The sequence below is a fragment of the Condylura cristata genome, unplaced genomic scaffold, assembly GCF_000260355.1.
Source record: "Condylura cristata isolate star-nosed mole 26May11 unplaced genomic scaffold, ConCri1.0 scaffold00007, whole genome shotgun sequence".
Lineage (NCBI taxonomy): Eukaryota > Metazoa > Chordata > Mammalia > Eulipotyphla > Talpidae > Condylura > Condylura cristata.
In genome coordinates, this window is record NW_004567108.1 from 64,923,777 (window position 1) to 64,942,729 (window position 18,953).

General features: G+C 40.2%; 1 protein-coding gene across 2 annotated transcripts in view; it reads right to left on the reverse strand.

Annotated features, from left to right (window-relative positions):
* Window positions 1–18,953, reverse strand: part of MCC (mutated in colorectal cancers) — a 312,445-nt gene that overhangs the window by 29,057 nt on the left and 264,435 nt on the right. For both annotated transcript variants that reach the window (XR_001145197.1, XM_004678375.2), the window contains exons 7-12: window positions 16,932–17,078; window positions 15,641–15,730; window positions 14,402–14,550; window positions 10,046–10,186; window positions 7,507–7,610; window positions 3,842–4,025 (exon numbers count right to left, since the gene is read on the reverse strand). Coding sequence is in view for 1 of the 2 variants with exons in the window: in XM_004678375.2 (XP_004678432.1) it covers window positions 3,842–4,025; window positions 7,507–7,610; window positions 10,046–10,186; window positions 14,402–14,550; window positions 15,641–15,730; window positions 16,932–17,078 (815 nt within the window). In the remaining variant the exon portion in view is untranslated. The remainder of the gene's footprint in view (window positions 1–3,841; window positions 4,026–7,506; window positions 7,611–10,045; window positions 10,187–14,401; window positions 14,551–15,640; window positions 15,731–16,931; window positions 17,079–18,953) is intronic.

Sequence of the window (18,953 nt, forward strand, 5' to 3'; positions counted from 1 at the left end):
AACGGGGGCCCTAATGTGGAAGACTTCTATCTTGTGTACTATTCATTTAACACTCAGAAATAGAGATTACTTTATAACAAGCATAGAATTTCTTTGAAACGAGGAAGTCTTACAGAGAAAAGGCATTTCAGGTCTCTACCTATTTCTCAGAACCTAAAAGAGTTACTCCAAAAGGCTTTGCATGAATTTTCCTGATACTTGGCTGAGAAAAACACCCCTTTTTTATAGAGGGAAGATAATGACAGGTAGATCTAGTCCAACTCTTGTGCCATGGATTTGGGAGGTAGTGGTCCTGATTAGATGACTTTTTCATCCTTTTAATGGAAATGAATCCACTGTCCTCAATTTTTCTTTCTATTGCAAAGAAACTTTATTTTAATTAAGACTAGTCTAGAAAGAGGGACAGGCATCTTGAGCTCCCCTGCCTTACATTCCACTTGGGACTTATACCCATGGTGACTTGTCAGCCAGGTGGTACTTAGGTCCCTCAGGGTACCAGAGACTCACTGTGACCTAGACCTGATGACAGGACAGGGAGGCTCAATTCTGGTCTCATGAGAGCAAACATATTATGCTATTATGTCTTGTTTGCTCTTGGCCACAAGTCCTTTTGTAGATTTAGAATGATAATTGCACTTCCATGAAATGCACTAAAATTGTGATGCTTGACACAAAGGATGGATTTGATTAAAACAAAAATAAAGACCTTTTTTTAAAAAAAAAAATAATACCTACTCCTGCTTCCTAACAATTCAGTCCATTTGCCTTGCTGTTGTGATATGCTGATAAAGCTATCCAGGCAATCAACATTACCTCGTTACTCTGTCCATTAAGACAATTACACTTTCTGATGAGGTCATGGTTGTATTTTTCAAAGATGAAACAGCAGCGTCCCTGGGCTCCTGCCAACAGAGTTGGCTGACAGACTGGCTCCCATTTCTATTCTCTTTGATGGTAACCATCTCTGTGCTGTTATTTCCAAAGCCATGAATCCTGCTGTCATTAGCAGCTGCCCATGTGCTGCAGAAAGGCACCAGGAGGCCTGGCAATCAGCATTCCTTTCCAGAGATTTTGAGTAACAAGATCTCTGATTAAAATTCTGTTAGTTGGTTACAGTGGGATATATGGGGCCACAGGAGGCTCCATTTCTCCCATAAATCTGACACCGGGAAATGTCTAAGCTGGATTTATAGGCAAGATGAATTACAATTATGAAAGGATATGTTTGTTAATTTGTGATATTTTCCTGAATGCAGGGTTAGCAAAAGAGTAGTGAGTTGAATCAGGTGCTAAGGAAGTGATTGTTACCACTATGGAAAGCTGTGTGTTCCTCAGTCTACTAAAAATGAAGCTACCATATGATCTGGTGATTCCACTCCTAGAAATCTACCCAAGGGCACAACAACATTGACTTAAAAGGATACCTGCACCTCTATGTTTACTGCAGCAATATTTATAATAGGTAAGATATAAAAACAACACATATGCCCCCAATAGAGGGCTGGAGTAAGAAGATGTGTCATACATACATAATGGAATACTCTTCAACAATCAGAAAAAATAAACTCATGGAGAGCTAGAAGGGATTATGCTTAGTGAAATAAACCAGAAAGAAAAAGGAAAACATAGGATGATCTTACTTATAGGAGGAATACAGGAGAACCAAATAAGGAATCGGGGGAAAATAATAACAATAAACCAAAACAAAACAAAATTAACAGGCAACTATAAATCAGACATTCTGCAGCAGATGGGGAGGGAGAGAGATCAAAACAGATACAAAGGACTTTGGTGATGGTGTACGGGTGAATTGGTAATGGACATTCTATGACGACTACATCTGCAAAGAGAAAGAAAATATTGTACAAAAATGAACAATATTGTAACATATAAATAAATGAATAATATATATATATGTATATATATATATATATATATATATATAAGAATGTGGTTTTCACATGGTGCTCAGCATGTGGAGCTTCTGTTCCCACGTGGAGTTGCTCTGATTGGGTGGTGTATGGAGGTGAATTGTTAAGATATAGATGAAATCTGAGCTAAATTCCTCTGTGCTTTGGTGGGAAAATCCATTTAAGGCTGAAATTAGTTCAAGGACCATTCTTCAATGAGGTCATCCTTGAAAATGGAGACCATGTGCAGAATTTATCTGAACCTGCAGAAGTATGTTACCTAAAATTAAATTTCTCTAAGGAAATTATCCAAATTAAGGCTTAGCTCTATGTTAAAATATTTCTAAGAAATTTTCAAAACCAGGTCCCCATTAAATAAGTGATGAAAAAATGTTTCTATTCCTGATTGATACCAAATTTATCTTTGATGTAGTTTAACATGACACAGTGACATTTGGGGTAGTAAAATGTGAACACAGCATCTGTAACATAAACCTTCTAAGCTACCGAGACAGTAGCTTATACATTTCCTGTCAAACCAATCCGTATCTTTACTGATTCAACAGGACAATATTGTTGGCAAATGAACACTACATTTCTATTCCAAAAGAACAACAGAAATTACAGATTATATACATCTGGAAGTCATAAAAAAGAACACCTGCTATCATCTTTAAAAAAAAAGAATGTAGTTTTAAGAAAAAAGTAAATTATAATCTGTGCTTCCCTGAGTAAGACAATTGTTGCTGGAGTCAAGTGGAAATAAGTACCCTCTATCTGTGGGCCCCTGGCCAATGCGTTATTGGGAAAGTCCCCTCTCCTGAGGCAGCAGATCCAGGACAGGTAAATGATGCACTTAGGCAGATGGCTTGTCCTACCAGTGGGGAAGAGATATGGGAATATTAAATTGCTTTCAGGCACCAAGAAAACATCAATATTAATCCTATGGCTCTTGAGTTCAGTCTACTGTTTTGTAGATCTTGTCACTTGATTTGCAAGGAGACACTGTTTTTTAATATCATGAGGTCCAAGATGGTATTCTGGAAAGAATAATATGTTTGGTGCCCACTCTGCTTTTATCTATCAGTCATGTGACCTTGACTTAGTAAGTCACTAACATACCTGTCAGCCAAGATTTTCTCAACTGTGAACTGGGTTGATTGTTCTTTTTATCATGATTTTGGCCATCACATGAGAATCTCCACCGAAGTTCTATCTACACTGAGGATTAGTAATAAAGGTGAGGAATTCCCCCCCCCCCTTTTTTTTTTGCTGCTTCAGTGACAAGAAATGAGATGGTCACTAGAAAAGGCCTTTAACACACCCAAAGAAGTCAAGGGCTTCAGTGAATTATGCTCAGCAAGGCCTTCATTACTTGCTCCCCCATCTTTTTCAAGTACATCAGGTCTTCGAATAACATTGTTTTCTTCCAAGTTGTCTTATTACAATGTTAAGGAAAAAGGAATCCCAGCTGCTGCTGAATAAATGATGTCATTTAAGGTTTCATTGTATGCCTGTTCACTTAAAGTCACAATTTCCAATGCTCAATTGACATTAAGTGAGACTTACAATACTACTTCAGTTCTCCAGATCCACAAACTCTGAACTTGAGCTTGGGTTTATAATTAATTATTTTCAAAGCTGAGGCTATTTGTACGTTCATAGCATCACTCTACCAGTCAAAAGAGAGGGAGAAAAAGATAACCATTGTCTAAGAAGAGCTTACAAAGGACAGAGGCACTAGACAGGGAGAAAACACTAGTTTAGGTATAATAGGATACAGCAGTCTGGGTCTTCATTCTATGCACTGTTTGCAGCAAATGCAACTTAGCTAGCCTTAAAAGTTCCCCAAAATCAAACAATGAAGAAATAGAGAACAAAACAAATTGGAGAAGGTGCATCAGACAGAAAGGCAGAAGGCTGAGAATTACCTGGTGTGACTGTTGGAGGACAGGCTCTCCCAGGGTTGGATGCTGCACCCCGGCACTGCGAAGGCCCCCCCACAGCTGCCATCTAGCTTCATAAGGAGAGCCTTGGCTGCATTCTCGGCCATCTTCCGGCAGTCATGGGCTTGCTTGAGCATCTGAGTGACGTTTTCATCTCCTGACTGGTCTCCTAAATGTCAGGGAAGGCAATGGTTTAATCAATGTCATCTAAACCTGGAAGCGAGCATGAATAATTTGTTCTCAGTTACTCCACGTGGAGGAGGGTGGTGGGGAGGACCAAGCTGTGTGTGGCTGGCACAGAGATGGAGTTCTGGATTTGTCAACTAGAAGCTGGACTTGGGAAGATATTTCTCTGCTCTAGGCCCTCTTCTCATTGATAAGTGATAGACAAGTCCATGTAATCTGAGATCTGTTTCTGCTGCTATCTGACTGATTTTCTAATGATCTAGAGTCCTGGCTTCCTGTTCCATTCTGTCAAAATCTACTTTGTATCATTCTTCCCTGTGTTGGTACTTCTTTGTGAATGAGGGCAGGGAGAAAGTGAAGTAAAACTGTGCCAGATCTCCACAGCTTTGGGTAGAGCTTTGAGCAGGTGAGAAAGAAACTAGAGGGGACTATACCAGAGATGATACCGCATACATCATCTAAAAATGAAGAATGATGTAATACACACACACACACACACATAAAGGTCAGACAGAGGCCCTCCCTGGTGATGCAGTGGGATAAAGCACAGCACTAAGAAGCTAAAGCCATTCAGCATGAGTTCAATTCCCGCCCTGGAGGTGATCCACATCGCGTGGCAGACCTCTCCTGACCTGCCCGCTGCTCCCTTCAGCAGAGTACTTCATCAGTCTGTCTGTCTTGCTCCCCACTCTGGAAGCCTCTCACAGCCCCTGCACCTCTGGCCTGTACCCCAGTTCTGTATGCATAAATAAAGAAATCTTTAAAAAAAAGGTCAGACAGAACAAAACAAACAATAAACTCTGAAGTTTGACTGTAGAATTGAGGCTACAAGAGGAAGGAGTTGGAAAGCAGGATGTGGAGGGGCTAACTGGACTATGGTGTAGGAATATGGATGCCATGCTGATGGGTGTGGTGTGGAAACAGACTTTTGAAGAGGTGTGACTCTATACATCTGAAGCATATCATAGTTATCATAAGTGTTATAAATTAATGTAACTTTAAAAAATACAAAAATAAATTAGGCAGACAGTGATGCAAAATAGAAAAAGAGTCCTGTTTGGTCATGGGGTTAGAAAAGACTCTAAATTTGGATTTGAATATGTTGAATTTGATGACTCTTCAAATGTTTGAAGAGTCAAAAAAGTGGTTGGAATATGTCAATATCAAGAGAAATAAAAGAAAATAAAACCACTAAAACAAACAAAAATACCAAACCATGCTGGGACCTCTTTGGTCACCAGTCACTGCAGCATGAGTTCAATTCCCGCCCTGGGAGCTGACCCACATGGTAGAGAAGACCTTTCCAATCTCACCTGCTGCTCCCCTCAGCAGTGTATTTCAGTGGATCTACTTGCTCTGCTCTCCACTCTGTTTCTGGTGAATCCTCTCACCCCATCTCCACAGCTCTGGTCTACACCCCAATTCTTGTATGTATAAATAAATAAAAATAAATCTTAAAAAAATAGTACTCTATTAAAAAAATTAAAAACTGTGCTGGCCAAATAAGTCACCAGTCTGCAACTTCTACAGTGGAGAGTCATGTTTCCAAATATTTTCAAATGAAATCTTATTTCAAAGAATAGGATTTATATCTGGAAATGTGGAAGTTGTTTAAGGGACCAGGATGACAGGTAAACAGTCTTCCCACCCTCTAACTCTCTTCCTGGGGTCCAAGAAACTCCTCGTTTCCCATGGCACAGTCAGAAAACCAGTGACTGACTAGATGTTCTAGAATGAGCATAATGAAAGTCTGTGACGTAAAGAAGAAACAAAGAAAAGAACACCAATGTTAATAATGTAAATATAAATGTCACAAACTAGCATTTGCTTTGCTGTACAACTCGTGAAGGCAGAGGGTGACAGTTCAGCCACTGTTGTCAGCAGCATTGGGAGAGTGGGAAGAAGTCTGGGTGCCCATGTCCTACAGAATTGGGGCTCCCTGGACGGCTGTTGGCATCTCCTTGACAGCTTTCTTTCTCATCTTCCTTCCACAAATAAGAAATTTTACAGACATGGGTGACTTGGTGATGGGAAACCCATGGGGATTACAATTGAGAAAAAAAAATGTACAAAATGATGTAAAAATAAACTATTATATTATAAAAAAGAAATTTTACAGAAAGCTCACCAGCAGACTGCTGTTTGTATGCTGTTCTGAAGAAGGGATGATACTAATGACCATTTCATTTTGTAAATATATTCATAAGTTACCCAGGACTTCATTAATACAAAACATTTCATTATTGGTTTTAAATATTTTAAATGCAGATTTGTTTAAGCCCTGAAAGCACCCACAAAGCAACTGTGCTGAATAGGTAGAGCCTCATAAAAACCTGATGAAAAGCCTCGCTTTTGAGAATGGAATGATTTAAGACACTCCTTGATACAAAATGAAAATAAAATGATTGATTTTCCCCCTCTAATTGATCATTTACCTTTATACATATATTTTTAAAGAATTGATAGCAGGCCAAGATCATTTTAGGATCTATTTCACATGAAGAATAAAGTTTATGGTTCAGTTAAGAGACCCCTGAAAAATGAGGTTTCTAATGGAAATGTTGGCAGTGGTTCTACTCCTGGGTTGGGAGATGATGCTATTAAAAAACACAACAGAGAGGAGTGGAAGGTAGTTACTCTACAAATAGAGAGTTTTTGCCTTTCTGGGTAACTTGGATATGAAGTTACCTTCTCCCTTGATCTCCTCTCTTTTCAGGTGTCATTTCCATAACTTTCTTTATCATGTTATTGCAAGAACCACAATCTGATTCACAGGAGAAATTTTAGAAACTTTGCCAACTACAATGCTACACTTTTGTTTTTCTCAAATAAATATCCCTTCCAGTTACTCAAAATTGAGGGACAGAGAGGAAGGATGGTGCTGATGTAGGGGTACAAAGCAGGCCACCAGGACCATGATCCCTTGTGAGAGAGGACTAAGGGGGGAAGGGATTTGAGGAGAAGCAGCAGACTGCATGACCTGGCTTGGGGTTAGCACTGTAGGAAACAGACAAGGTGTGAAACCAAGTCCTCTGTATTCCTGGAGATGAGGTAGAGGGAAACCCATACTTCAAATCAACCTAAAGGAGCAACCTGGAGAAAGAGCATAGCCAATAAAAATAGCAAGACAAATAAAGGCAAGTGGACCCTTAGCAAACAGCATTGCAGAGACAGGCTGGTCCCTTTCATCAGGAATGTGGGCCTCTGGCTCCATCTGGCCTAGGACCACCAGGGAGGATATGTTTCCTGAGAGGCCTTGTTTGTTTAAACTTGTCTGTAATTCTGTTTCTGCTCCACTTCTTTCTGTATCCAACGTAAATTTACTAAGTCATGAGGAAAAAACAAAAGATACGCTTGACAAGTGAATTTCACATCAGGATGTATACAGTATGAGCAGCCATGATAGGGCTGGAAAGTAAGTCGCAGTGGCAGAGGAAGAGGGCCAGGGCCAGGGGAGGACTCACCTGGGGAGGACCCCACGCCAGCTGCCCGGAACTGTCCTAGAATGAGGCTCTGTTCACTGTCAGCCAGTGCCAGAAGGAGCTCGTAGGCTTCTATGCACTGCTCACTGAAACACAAGCAGAAGTGGTGGCTGCAGTGGGCAGCGGGTAGGTATTTTCCTGTTGTGCACGCCCAGGGTGGAAGGTAGCTCTGACCTGTCCCCATGAGCGAGAAGCCACTTATGAATATTCTTTAGACAGTTTCAGGAACTTGCCTGGCTATCTTGCCACCTGCCATTTGTGGACAATTTAAAGTAGGATCTAGAAAAAAATTGCAGGACAGCAGCATAGCACAGAGGCTGATTTGTTGTTCTTTGATCAGCTAAAAGGAAGGTCATACCCGTGGTGGCCAGACTCTAATTTGGCCCCCAACCCTTGCAGATGGTATCTGCACTCCATTTTAGCTCCTTCAACATGCTCTTGGGCTAGTATGTGTGACTAAGAGACTATAGCAGAAGTGAGGGGATGCCACATCCAGATTAGGTTATTATCAGTAAAATCACTGTGACTTCCTTCTTGGTCTCTCAACCTTATGCTAGATCATCCTTTCTAGAGAAGCCCAGCTTGAAGGTATTTTTAAGTCGCCCTAGGGAAGACTCACATGACGAGGAAGTACGGCTTCCAACCAATAACCAACAAAGGACTTAGGATTCCATCTGACAATGGGTTCATGAGTCATCCAAATAGATCCCCCAACTCCTGGTAAGATTTCAGGTGTCACAGCTCTGGATGCCAGCCTGACCAGAACCTAAGTTGCACAACCTAGCTAAACCATCCCCAGATTCCTGACCCTTGGAACTATGGCATAATAGTCATACAATAATAGGAAACTAGTGTAACATCCCAAAAAGGAGACTATTTTGACCTAGGTGTATATAATTCAGTATAGTAGCCACTAGCTAGTGGCTATCTAAATTGAAAATAATTTACTTAAAATGAAAAATTCAGTTCCTTCATACTAGTAGCTATATTTTATAAGTTTAATAGTCATGTGTGGCTGGTGGTTACCATACTGGACAGCACTGGTGAAGAACAGGGCCAGCATCACAAAAAATACCTATTAGATTTGTAAATTGTCTCATAAAACACAAAACTTCTGACAGAGTTTTTGGATTTCTAGAAAGAAGACAACCCCTCTCCTTGGCTGTTGTCATCACAGGGCATACCAGGTAGAAGACTAGAGAGCTTTGCCAGTTCTACCACTGTCAGTGACCCACATGGACCCAGGTCTGCACAGGAGGCGGGTCATGTGGTCCCACACAGGATGCTTACAGCAGTGAAATTCTCTCCTGAACAATGACTGATGAGTTTCTCCAAGTTGAGCAGAGGAGATGTTCTTCTATGCAACATTTTGTCAAGAGGTGATTTTGATTGTCCTAAATCTCATCTTCCTTTACAGAGAGATAAGGAAGGGGCCCAATCATGAGCTCTGGGTGCTGGCAGCTCCCCTGCACAGGGCAGCCCATCTTCAGGATATAGATGCCAGGGAACTGCTTCATCTAAGGATGAAAGGGAGACTGTGGGCAACCACCATTATTATAAATGAATTATCTGTCAGCAATTAGTATGATTACTCTCTAGTTTTGGTCTAGTATATTTTGGTTTGATTTTGTTTTTCTGAAGAGGCAGGTTTTTAAAAAATAACATGGATTTTTAGAGGATGCTAAGAGTAAGATACAGTTACTACTCTGGGCCTTGGCAAATATGCCTAACTGGTGACATTAATTAAATAATTCTATGAACACAATTTTTGTAGCATTGAACAAGCAGCCCAAAGTTGATGAAAAATAGTGGCACATTCATGTACTACTTTCTCCTCAGTGAATGAATCACATTCATTTGGCTGGCTTGTTTCATGGGGAGAGAGTGGTAACACATCTGACAGTCATGGAAATATTCATGTCCTGTGACCTATAATTTTAGCTTCAGGGATTTTACCCCTAGGTAAATATTCAAAGGAATGAAACTATTATCTGGGTAAATCATTCATCATAAAATTATTTTCAATATCAAAAGTCTGCAAAAATCTAAATGTCTTTTATAGAAACAATTAACTAGCAATATTTAAATGGTGCACAGGGACAGTCATTCAAAACAAGGGGAGACTGAGGGCTGAAGAAATAGAAATTACATTTATAACAATGTATGTGAATATATAGGATATACGGAAAGAACAAAACTAAACGAATATGTAATGCATACAGCTGGTATTTTGCACTTGATCTTAGCCAAAAGGCCAAGAAGCACTGATATTTTGAGTGACATTACTTGAATAATATTTAAGATGACTATGCTGCAGAAATATATCTGTATACTAAAACCATATTCATTGTCCTCATTTTCTTAATTGCATGGCACACTAACTGGTTTTCTAGGTATCACACCAATACTTGTATCTATTTCCCCAATTATATCTTTCATAAGCCTGATTTCTACGTTCACACAGAGGTAACTCTATCTACATCTTCAACTACCGCGCCCCACACCCATCCCCTTTCTCTACCTGTACTGGAGGGCCAGCCTTAGTGCTGTGCCATTGGATTCGTATTTGCCCACCAGCATGCTCATCCTCTCAGCATTGCTTTTGCATTCTTCCAGGGTGATGGTCAGGAGGTCATTTTGGGATTTGAGATGTTCAATACGGCTACAAAAGAAAAAAAATACTATTTTTGCAACTTCAACCAGGATTCTAATGACTTTGCAATATTTTAGTTGATCAGGCCAGAAATGCAGGTCAGGATGTTTGTCAGGTGTTTATGTAAATAATACAAAGCTATAAGAAAACAACTCTTGGTAAAAAGAATCACTGAACACTGTGATTTAGAAAAAAATATAAGCTCCCATCTTGCCATCCTCATGCCATATGCTAGATACTATCTGGATTTTGGGGATACATGGGAAGTGAGAAAGCCATTTGACAATATGAAAGCAAATGCTTCAATAAATCACCCTCTACAGCGACAAGTGAGAAGAAGCAGTGGCACAGTAATGGCTATTATTCATTGAGCACTGCTTAATAATCTTCCCAATGGCCCTTGAAATAAGTATTATATTATCCCCACTTGAAATAAGTATTATATTATCCCAGATAAAGAAAATGTGACATGGAAAAATTAACAACCTTGACCTGAGATTTGAACTCAGACCTTATACTATTAACTACTCACTACAGAGCAGAATCAAAAAATGAATCAGTTAAGAAATGAGAACTAGCCCTTTGGGGTCTTTGAAAGGGAAGTAAATGAGGTCATAGGTTGTATTCAAAGGACCTTTGGGATAATATGTCCTGCAACTCTTAACTACAGGTGAGAACTTTAGTTTTATTGGAACCTGAACTGTAAATTCAATTTATGGCAATGTTGGAAAAACATAATAAACTTTCAGCTTCTCAGTCTTTTGTTCTAGGATACAAATGCCCTAGATATGGTGATATGTTTCCCATGGGGCATGCCCATTTGTAGTACTCTGATCAGAGTATTGAGTGGCTGGCCAGTCATGGCCGAAGGGATGAGCCTGGGCAGCACCATCTCAGGATGGCACATGGAGAGGCTTGCCCATGTGCACATCTGCGGCAGTCTTTGGCAACTCCCAGTTCCATTCCATGCTAACACACTTTTCTGTCCTCATTCACTCTAAGACTTCTTGAAACACTCCCCCTATGCTTTCAGCCCCTTTTAATTAGATGAAATGTTTACCCAGTTCACAGACTTCCATATTAATGACCTCATCTTAGGGAATTTCTAGGAAACACCCTACTAACAGGCTACTAACCTTAATATGTTGTTCCTCTACTTAGGTCATGACAGGTCTTCACTGGTTAGTCTTCTGCCATAAAAGGTATTTCTTCTGTTTCCTTACTTTCTATAGAGTTTGTGACAATTGTATACCTTTGGCTCATTCCCAGGCTCCCTTCCTCTAAGAACACTCTTTTCATGGTGGTGATTTTACCCAGTCCCTGACTTTAATAGACATTATGTTCCCAAATAACACTAGGCAAGAGCTCTTATCTGAGTGTCTGCCTCATGTAGCCACCATTTCCTGATAATTCCACTTGCATGTCACAATGACACCTCAAATTTAACATTCCCAAATGGGACTCTGACTTTTACCCAAACCTTGTCCTGCCCTAGCTCAGTAAAGGCCACAACTACCGGCCTATGATATAGGTGGCACCCCTCAGAATTTTTTTTGAGAGCCATCCCTTTCTTTTATAGCTGGATCTTACCTGGTGGCAGTTTTCACTGACTATACCACCAAACACTGAGCCCAGCTCTTGCCCATCATCTCCACTTTGGCCACACTGTTCCACAGCAATATTCTCCTTGATTCCATTTGTGTCCCTCACCTCTTGATTCATCACATCCGAGTGATCTTTCACAATTAAAATCAGATCTACTCTTCTCTAGGTAAGGCCCTTTAATGTCTTCCAGTGGCTCTTAGAATAGAGTAAATGGTCTCAAAGCCATGTCCCAGTGGTCCTGCCTATTCTGCCCCCATATCTGTGCCCCCTTTCACTAATTCTATATCAGTTTCATTGACCTCCGGGCAGCTCCTACTTCATGCCAAACTCTTTCCAGCCTTTCTGTTAAGACTCTTCTCAGTTTGTCACATGACTGCTATTTTTATTTCTTGAAATCTCAACCTAAACTTTCATCTTTAGGGATGCCAATTTAAAATTAACCCTTCCTTTTATTCTATCACACTTCTCTATTTACTTGGGGCTTCCTTACCCTATTGCTTACTTGTTTGCTTTTGTTCAGCTCCCATAATAGAATATAAGCTCACGAGAGCAGGGGCCTTGTTATTCTGTTGCATGTCAAATAGCTCAGTACATTGTAGGAGCTTAATACTGATTTGACAAATGAGGAGGCACACTTTTGAGTAGGTTATGACCACGTTTTGCCATCCCTCCACACCCACTCACTCACAAACACAATCACAAAGCTATCTGCCATTTCAGGAAGCATAATATGCCTTCAATTTGAGATTGGTGAACATACTGGTGTATTATTTCTAAGAACCCCCTTATTTTAGCAGGAGATATGATCCTATAGAGGACAAGGGAGGTGAAGTCAAAGGGCAAGTATTGGAATTCTTTTCTGGCTAGGTGGTCAGGCTGTCTCATAGCTCTGGGTTAAGGCAAGTTACTCAGCATCAAAGACTTGCAACTTAATGAAGTCTTTGTTTTTCCATTTTAATAGAAAAAGTGGAACTATTCTGCCTGCACAAGTTGTGTACTGAGTGGTTGTCTGTGAGAACTCTTTGTAAGCTGTTAAACACCATAAAGATGTGAGCTACAAGCATAAACTATTTCCTCCTTCTTTGGCTTTCCAAGGTATGTAATCGAAGAGAAAGGAACCTCTCCTGAGTTCAGATACAAAACAGGCTTGTTAAATTCCAGAATCTGTGGAGAAGAGCTCCTCAATAAACAGAGGGCCTTTGAAAGCATCTGACTTCATTAAGTTGCATGGGGTAGATCTGATTTGAAATTTTTAAGAACTCTGAGCTTGTGATACTGAGAGTGCTACTTCTTTCTTGCTATAATAATTAATACTCTTAAGTATTTTGGGCTTAATGAAGAAATTCTTTAATTTGAAAATTTAAAATGACCTAGATTCCCACATTTCCTTAGTTCTCAAGTGCTATATTAAACAGCTTCCATTGAAGGAGGACTAACATAGTAATTCAGTGTATTCAGGATTGCCAGACACAAGAGGAATGGCATTAAGCAATGGTGGATGAGAAACAGTATCCATATTTCCTCCTGGTTAGCTTATGCCTTTCGGATTTTTACTGTGCTCTTTCTGAAGGTGGTTAGGTGAAGGCAATCATACACAACTGATGTGATTCAACAGTCTATCCTGCCACTGGGGGACCAATTATGAGTCAGAGTGGTTAGAATAGGTTGGCTCTGGTGTGTCTTTGCTTTTTTCGTAACTCCCTCATAAACATCTATGACAGAGGAAAAAGTGTGAAATTAAGCTGCCTCTGTTGTGACATTTGGCAGAAACCCATTAAAACCCATAATTCATGGTAAAACACTTCTAAGGGACAGGTGGACCTCCCTGGAAAATCATTCTAAGCAGGGCAAAGGACAACAGGATGTAGGGACGAAGGTTGTGCACAACCTTCAGTTTGCATAGATTATAAAACAGCTCTCAGGGAGCCCATAGGGAGGCCTGGGAGAGTTGGATCAGAGTGCCAACTCAGTCCCTGGATGCCTCCATCAGACTGCTTTTGCTGGTACCAGGTAGCTCCAGGCACCACTAGAATACAGAGTCAACATTCCAGAGCTCCCTGTGGTTCTGCATAGTCTGTAACTATCCCGGCGATTTTGACACCCTATGTGGACTGCTCCCCAGACTTGAAGCATAATTGCATGGGCCAGGGCAAAATAAAAAGGCAGGAAACCTGGTTCATAAATTATGAAGAATTTAATATGGCAATAGCAGAGCATCAAAGCAAGCATGAGGTCTGTCTAAACATGATTCGTATGCATATGTCACAGGCTCATGAAGCCAGCCCTGATAGCTGTGGTCACTTTTTTGATGAGCAAGATGATGAGCAATACAGTTATGTGTCACTTATAGACATTTCAGCAATGGACACCCCATATTATGATGGTCCCGACAGGCTATACTACATGTAATGGGTGTGCAATAGGCTACACCATCCAGTTTGGGGCAGTTACACTTGATAACAGTCACAATGCCAAAATCATTAAGGATGCATTTTTCAGGATATTTCCCTATTGTTAAATGGCACATGGCTGTACACAAATCAATCTGAATCAGTCTCTGGAAGGGAAAGTAGGGGCAGTTCCTCCACCAACACTCAAACACATAGGATTTCTCCTTACCTATTTAACCGTTCTGTTTCCACCTCAAACTCTCTAATTTTGCTTTCCGAGATAGCCGATCCATGTGAGTAGAGTGTCTGAAAGATCTCTTGAATGTTGGAGCAGTCCTGAAGAGAATGGGCCAGGTGTTCTGCCACACTGCTGGATACCTGTACAGGTGAGCAATGATTCCTCTGTGGACAATGCCACTTTAGGGATACCAGTTCCCACAATGCTTTGCATGGAGAATAATTTAAAGCTAATCTTCTTTAAGAATCGGGCATCAGGGGGTGTTTACATTGTGTAACACAACCTTCCTCAGGTTGTGTAACAATTCTAGTGTTAAAAACTCATTACTGTAAAAGCAGTACATAATAAGGAACAAATAGAGCTGGATCGTCATGCATGGGATGGTGGGCAGAAGGTGCAGCTGATCATGTCTCTTTGTGTGCCTCAAGCTTTGAGTATTGGACAAAGTCTGGGCTCCCTTCTACTTCCTTGAACCTCTGCAACTCTAGGCCCTTGTCCCTGTTGAAGCAAAGGAGATCAGCTGACTGCTGTATTTTTACAAATTAGCTTTGCTGTGAAATCTGAGTGCATGCAATTTTTCTTCAGTGCAAAGTTCTAAATTAAGCTTTGAAAGTGCTATTCAGACTCTCTCTACCCACAGGGATCAAAGAGCTAGTTCTCTTAGTCTTATTCCCCATCATGAAAAGATATCCACCTGGGAACTGAAACAGCTCCCTTTACACCATCCATTAGCGCCTGCAGTCCCAAGGGACACAGGTGTTACAAATGAAAACTTGAGTGCCTCTAGAAGGTTCTGGTCTTTCAGAGCATCGGGCTAACTTCAAAGGCAGCATTCATCCTCAGTGGAGAGTATGCTTCCTTTCAAGAGGGATGTGTAAGGGTAAAGTGCTTTTAGCCGTTTATGACTCAAACATGTTTGTGAGGCAGTAGGTGACATAAAGCAGATATTTCAACTATTTCATCTGAATCACCATATATCAACAGTAACATTTCTTTCTGAATGGCTTCAAGTAGAGAAAAAAAATCTCCCTTAAGGCTGAAAAAGTAATTTACCATGTGGAAACCACGATATATTTTAATCTGAGCTTCAGAAGGAAATTGGGTCTGATTTATTATTATAATTAACTCATTTACTGGAGGTGAACCAAGGATATTCTTCTATCGTCTAGAAACGAGTATCTCTGTGGCTCTACTGGGTGTTTTCTGGCCATGCTTCTCAGGAACACTTACCCCTATGCTGCTGATTTCTGAACCCAAGACAGGTCTATCAGATGATGAAGATTCAGACCTGGTTTTTGATAATTTCACCCTCTCAGCAACCTGAAAAAAACAAAACAAAATCTAAAAATGCCATATTGCTCTTCACATAAATGTTGGGACTGTGTTATAGAGCTCTTGTTTCACCATGACAACTACATCAGTTAATGAGTTTTAAAAACCAGTTCACTTACCTAATTTTTCTACCAGTGGCTTAATCTATTATCATTTTGAACTGGGTTAGTACACATTGAGAGTGGGAAAGAGGGCTTGTTTTGTACCTTGTGGGATAATTAGTTGCCTCCCTGCTTTTAACCATAAAATGTCAGGAGCTTCCAGCTGTTACCACCAAAAATAGCTAGAGACATTGCCATATCCCATGCAGTACAAACTTATGTTGGGTAAAGGAACAGTGATTTGACCTAACATACCTGAGGGTTGAGAACCAACCTTGTGGAGAACATGCAAGAGGATCAGTGGAAAGTGTTCTGGGGTTGACTCAACATATTAGTCAGTGGGGCTACCTATTACAAACCCACAACTTGCCCTTCACATATTGTTTTTCTTCTTGTGGGGTTATGGGCCATTCAGTGGGGAGATCACTGGTTCATTATTCAGAACCCACCTGGACTGAACCTTAGAAGACAAACTTTAATCCACCTGAAATATTATAGAATCTGACAAACCACCTCAATCTCCACAGTGACTTGTCAGCTGTGATATGTTCCAACTGGCTGGCCAGTGAGAGCTGGCATCCATAGAGCAACCGACAGACACTCGAAACTCTTTGTCATGGGCCTCCCTGGTGGTGCAGGGGTTAAACACAGTGCTATCAAACTATTTCCAGCCACCAGTTTTGTCCCTGGCTAGCCAGGAAGCTAGCTAGCCACATGGTGCAGCAGATCTCTCCTGTCTCACCTACTCCTCTCAGCAGTGCATTTCAGTACATCTGCCTGTTCTGTTCCCCACTCCATCTTTGGTTAATCCTATCATCCCCCAACTCCCCACACCTCTGACACCTACACCCCAGTTCTTGTATAAATAAATAAATAAATAAATAAATAAATCTAAAACAAAAACCATAAAACTCTTTGTCAGTTATCCCTCTCTCTGATGTCTGGGACAGCAGAGGCCTGCAAGAGCCATGAGAAAGCCTCTGGTGATCAGCTAAACTGATCACATATCTGTACAGTGGGGTAAGCTCCTTGGAGGCTGGTGACCCAGATAATAGAAGGGAGCCCCAGCACTGTCCCAAGGAAGTTACCTTGGCGATGGGAATGTCATTGCTGCTGCTGCTTGTGCTCAGCTCTCCTGTGCTGGGGTTGACAGGGCGGTTGGAGGAAGTGAGGCGTCCAGGGCTGGAGGGTCCTGTGGCCTGCACACTCTGTAGTCGTGTTTGAAGCTCCCGAACCTGAAAGCATAATTTCTTTAGACATAGTTGGTCACTTGCCTGGCCAAACAGCAAAATAGCGACATGAATGGATGGCCAATTTTCATTTACAGGACAGGATCAGCTCCATTCAGAAACTGAGATGAATGAGTCTACATAAGGTCACTGTCCTCAATTAGACTTGCTACTGGACATCATCTATTCTCTATGAGTATGAGGTGAACATGTTATCTAAGGCAATAGAAGTTTCCAGCAGAGGTGTAATGACTATCTTTAAGGAGTATTTGTCTATTCAGCCTCATATAACTGTTGCCGTCTGCAGACAGAGAACCCAGAGTGAAATCTCCACTCCCACAGACCTTGGGGATCAGAGCAAATGTAGGTAGGTAATATCAACACAAGTACACACAAGTGCTAAATATCTAGAGGAGCTGTAGGGAGAAGACCAGGATGAATGTGACCACCTGAACCTATTTGCTAAGCATGGGGAAAGAAAGAGAAGGACACTTAAGCAATCTTACAAGAGCTATAGAAATGGCTAAAAGTTTGGTTTTTGTGGTGTTCTTATTGAGTCAGGGTGAGACCAAATCACACAAGATGATATGCTGCATTTGAAGAACTGCAAGTTATTCAATATGTGTGATGCATAGAGGTCTCTGCATTTGGAGGAATTGAGACTGGAATGAAAATGGAGATAGCACCAACAGTTTTGCCCCAAGATGGAATTATTCCAGGGGTGTCAGAAAGGCATATCTAAACAGTCTTTCTGTATAAAAAAGGAACACAGGGATGGAACTGGAAATGATCATGAAATAAGCCAGAATGAAAAAGAAAAATACCAGATGGTTTCACTCATACCAGGAGTGCAAGGGATCAGGAAAAAAAAATGTATATATATGTGTGTGTGTATATAATATATATATATTACAATTTATACATATAAATTATATAATATATATTATAGAAATATAAATATATACAAGTTATATATATATTATATATAATATATATTATATAAATATAAATATATATAAATTATATATATATATAAACTGTAATAAAGTATAAAAGAACATCTAACAACTGCAAGCTAGAGATTTTCTATGGGAGAAGAGAGAGGAACAAGATCCAAATGGGAATGGGAAGAGCACACAGGGCTATGGTGATGGCACGTGGGTGAAGTGGTGGTGGGAAGTCCACAGGATTACAACTGAGATGAAAAAAATGTACAAGATGAAGAATCATAAAAATATATATACATATATACTTAAAATAAAATAAATAAAAAGCAAACACAAGGTCCTTTGAATGACATTTAACCACATATTTACTTGCACAGAATTTAAATGTCCAAATCCTGCTTCTCAATGGTTAGTGATCAGTGACTTCCAAAGAGAGAAGTGTTTCAAGGAAGTGAACAAAATTATTTGGAATAGTTTTCTTCTCCTGATGGCCTTAACCACCATTTGATCACTGAGTACAATGTGTATCTGAAAGGGGTACCTGACTACAACATATAACGGCCTCATTGGAAGGAATAAGCATGGGAAGAACCGAGGCAGAATTTTCCAAACTTGGTCTATCAGAAAGTTAAATAACTGAAAGCTTATTAAAACACAGAGCCCCAAAAATAATTATAAAAAAAATTTTAAAAATCAACAGGGAATCAAAACCATCCACCAGTTTAGCAAGGTAGCAGGTTATAAAATCAACACACAAAAGTCAGAGGTTTTCCTATACAACTAACAGAAGAAGCAGAGATTAAAAAAAAAAACAAAAACCATCCCCTTTTCAATTAAAACAAAAAAAATCAAATACCTGGGAGTCAACATAACAAAGGAGGTAAAAGACCTCTACAAAGAAAATTACAAAACACTGTTAAAAGAAATACAAGAA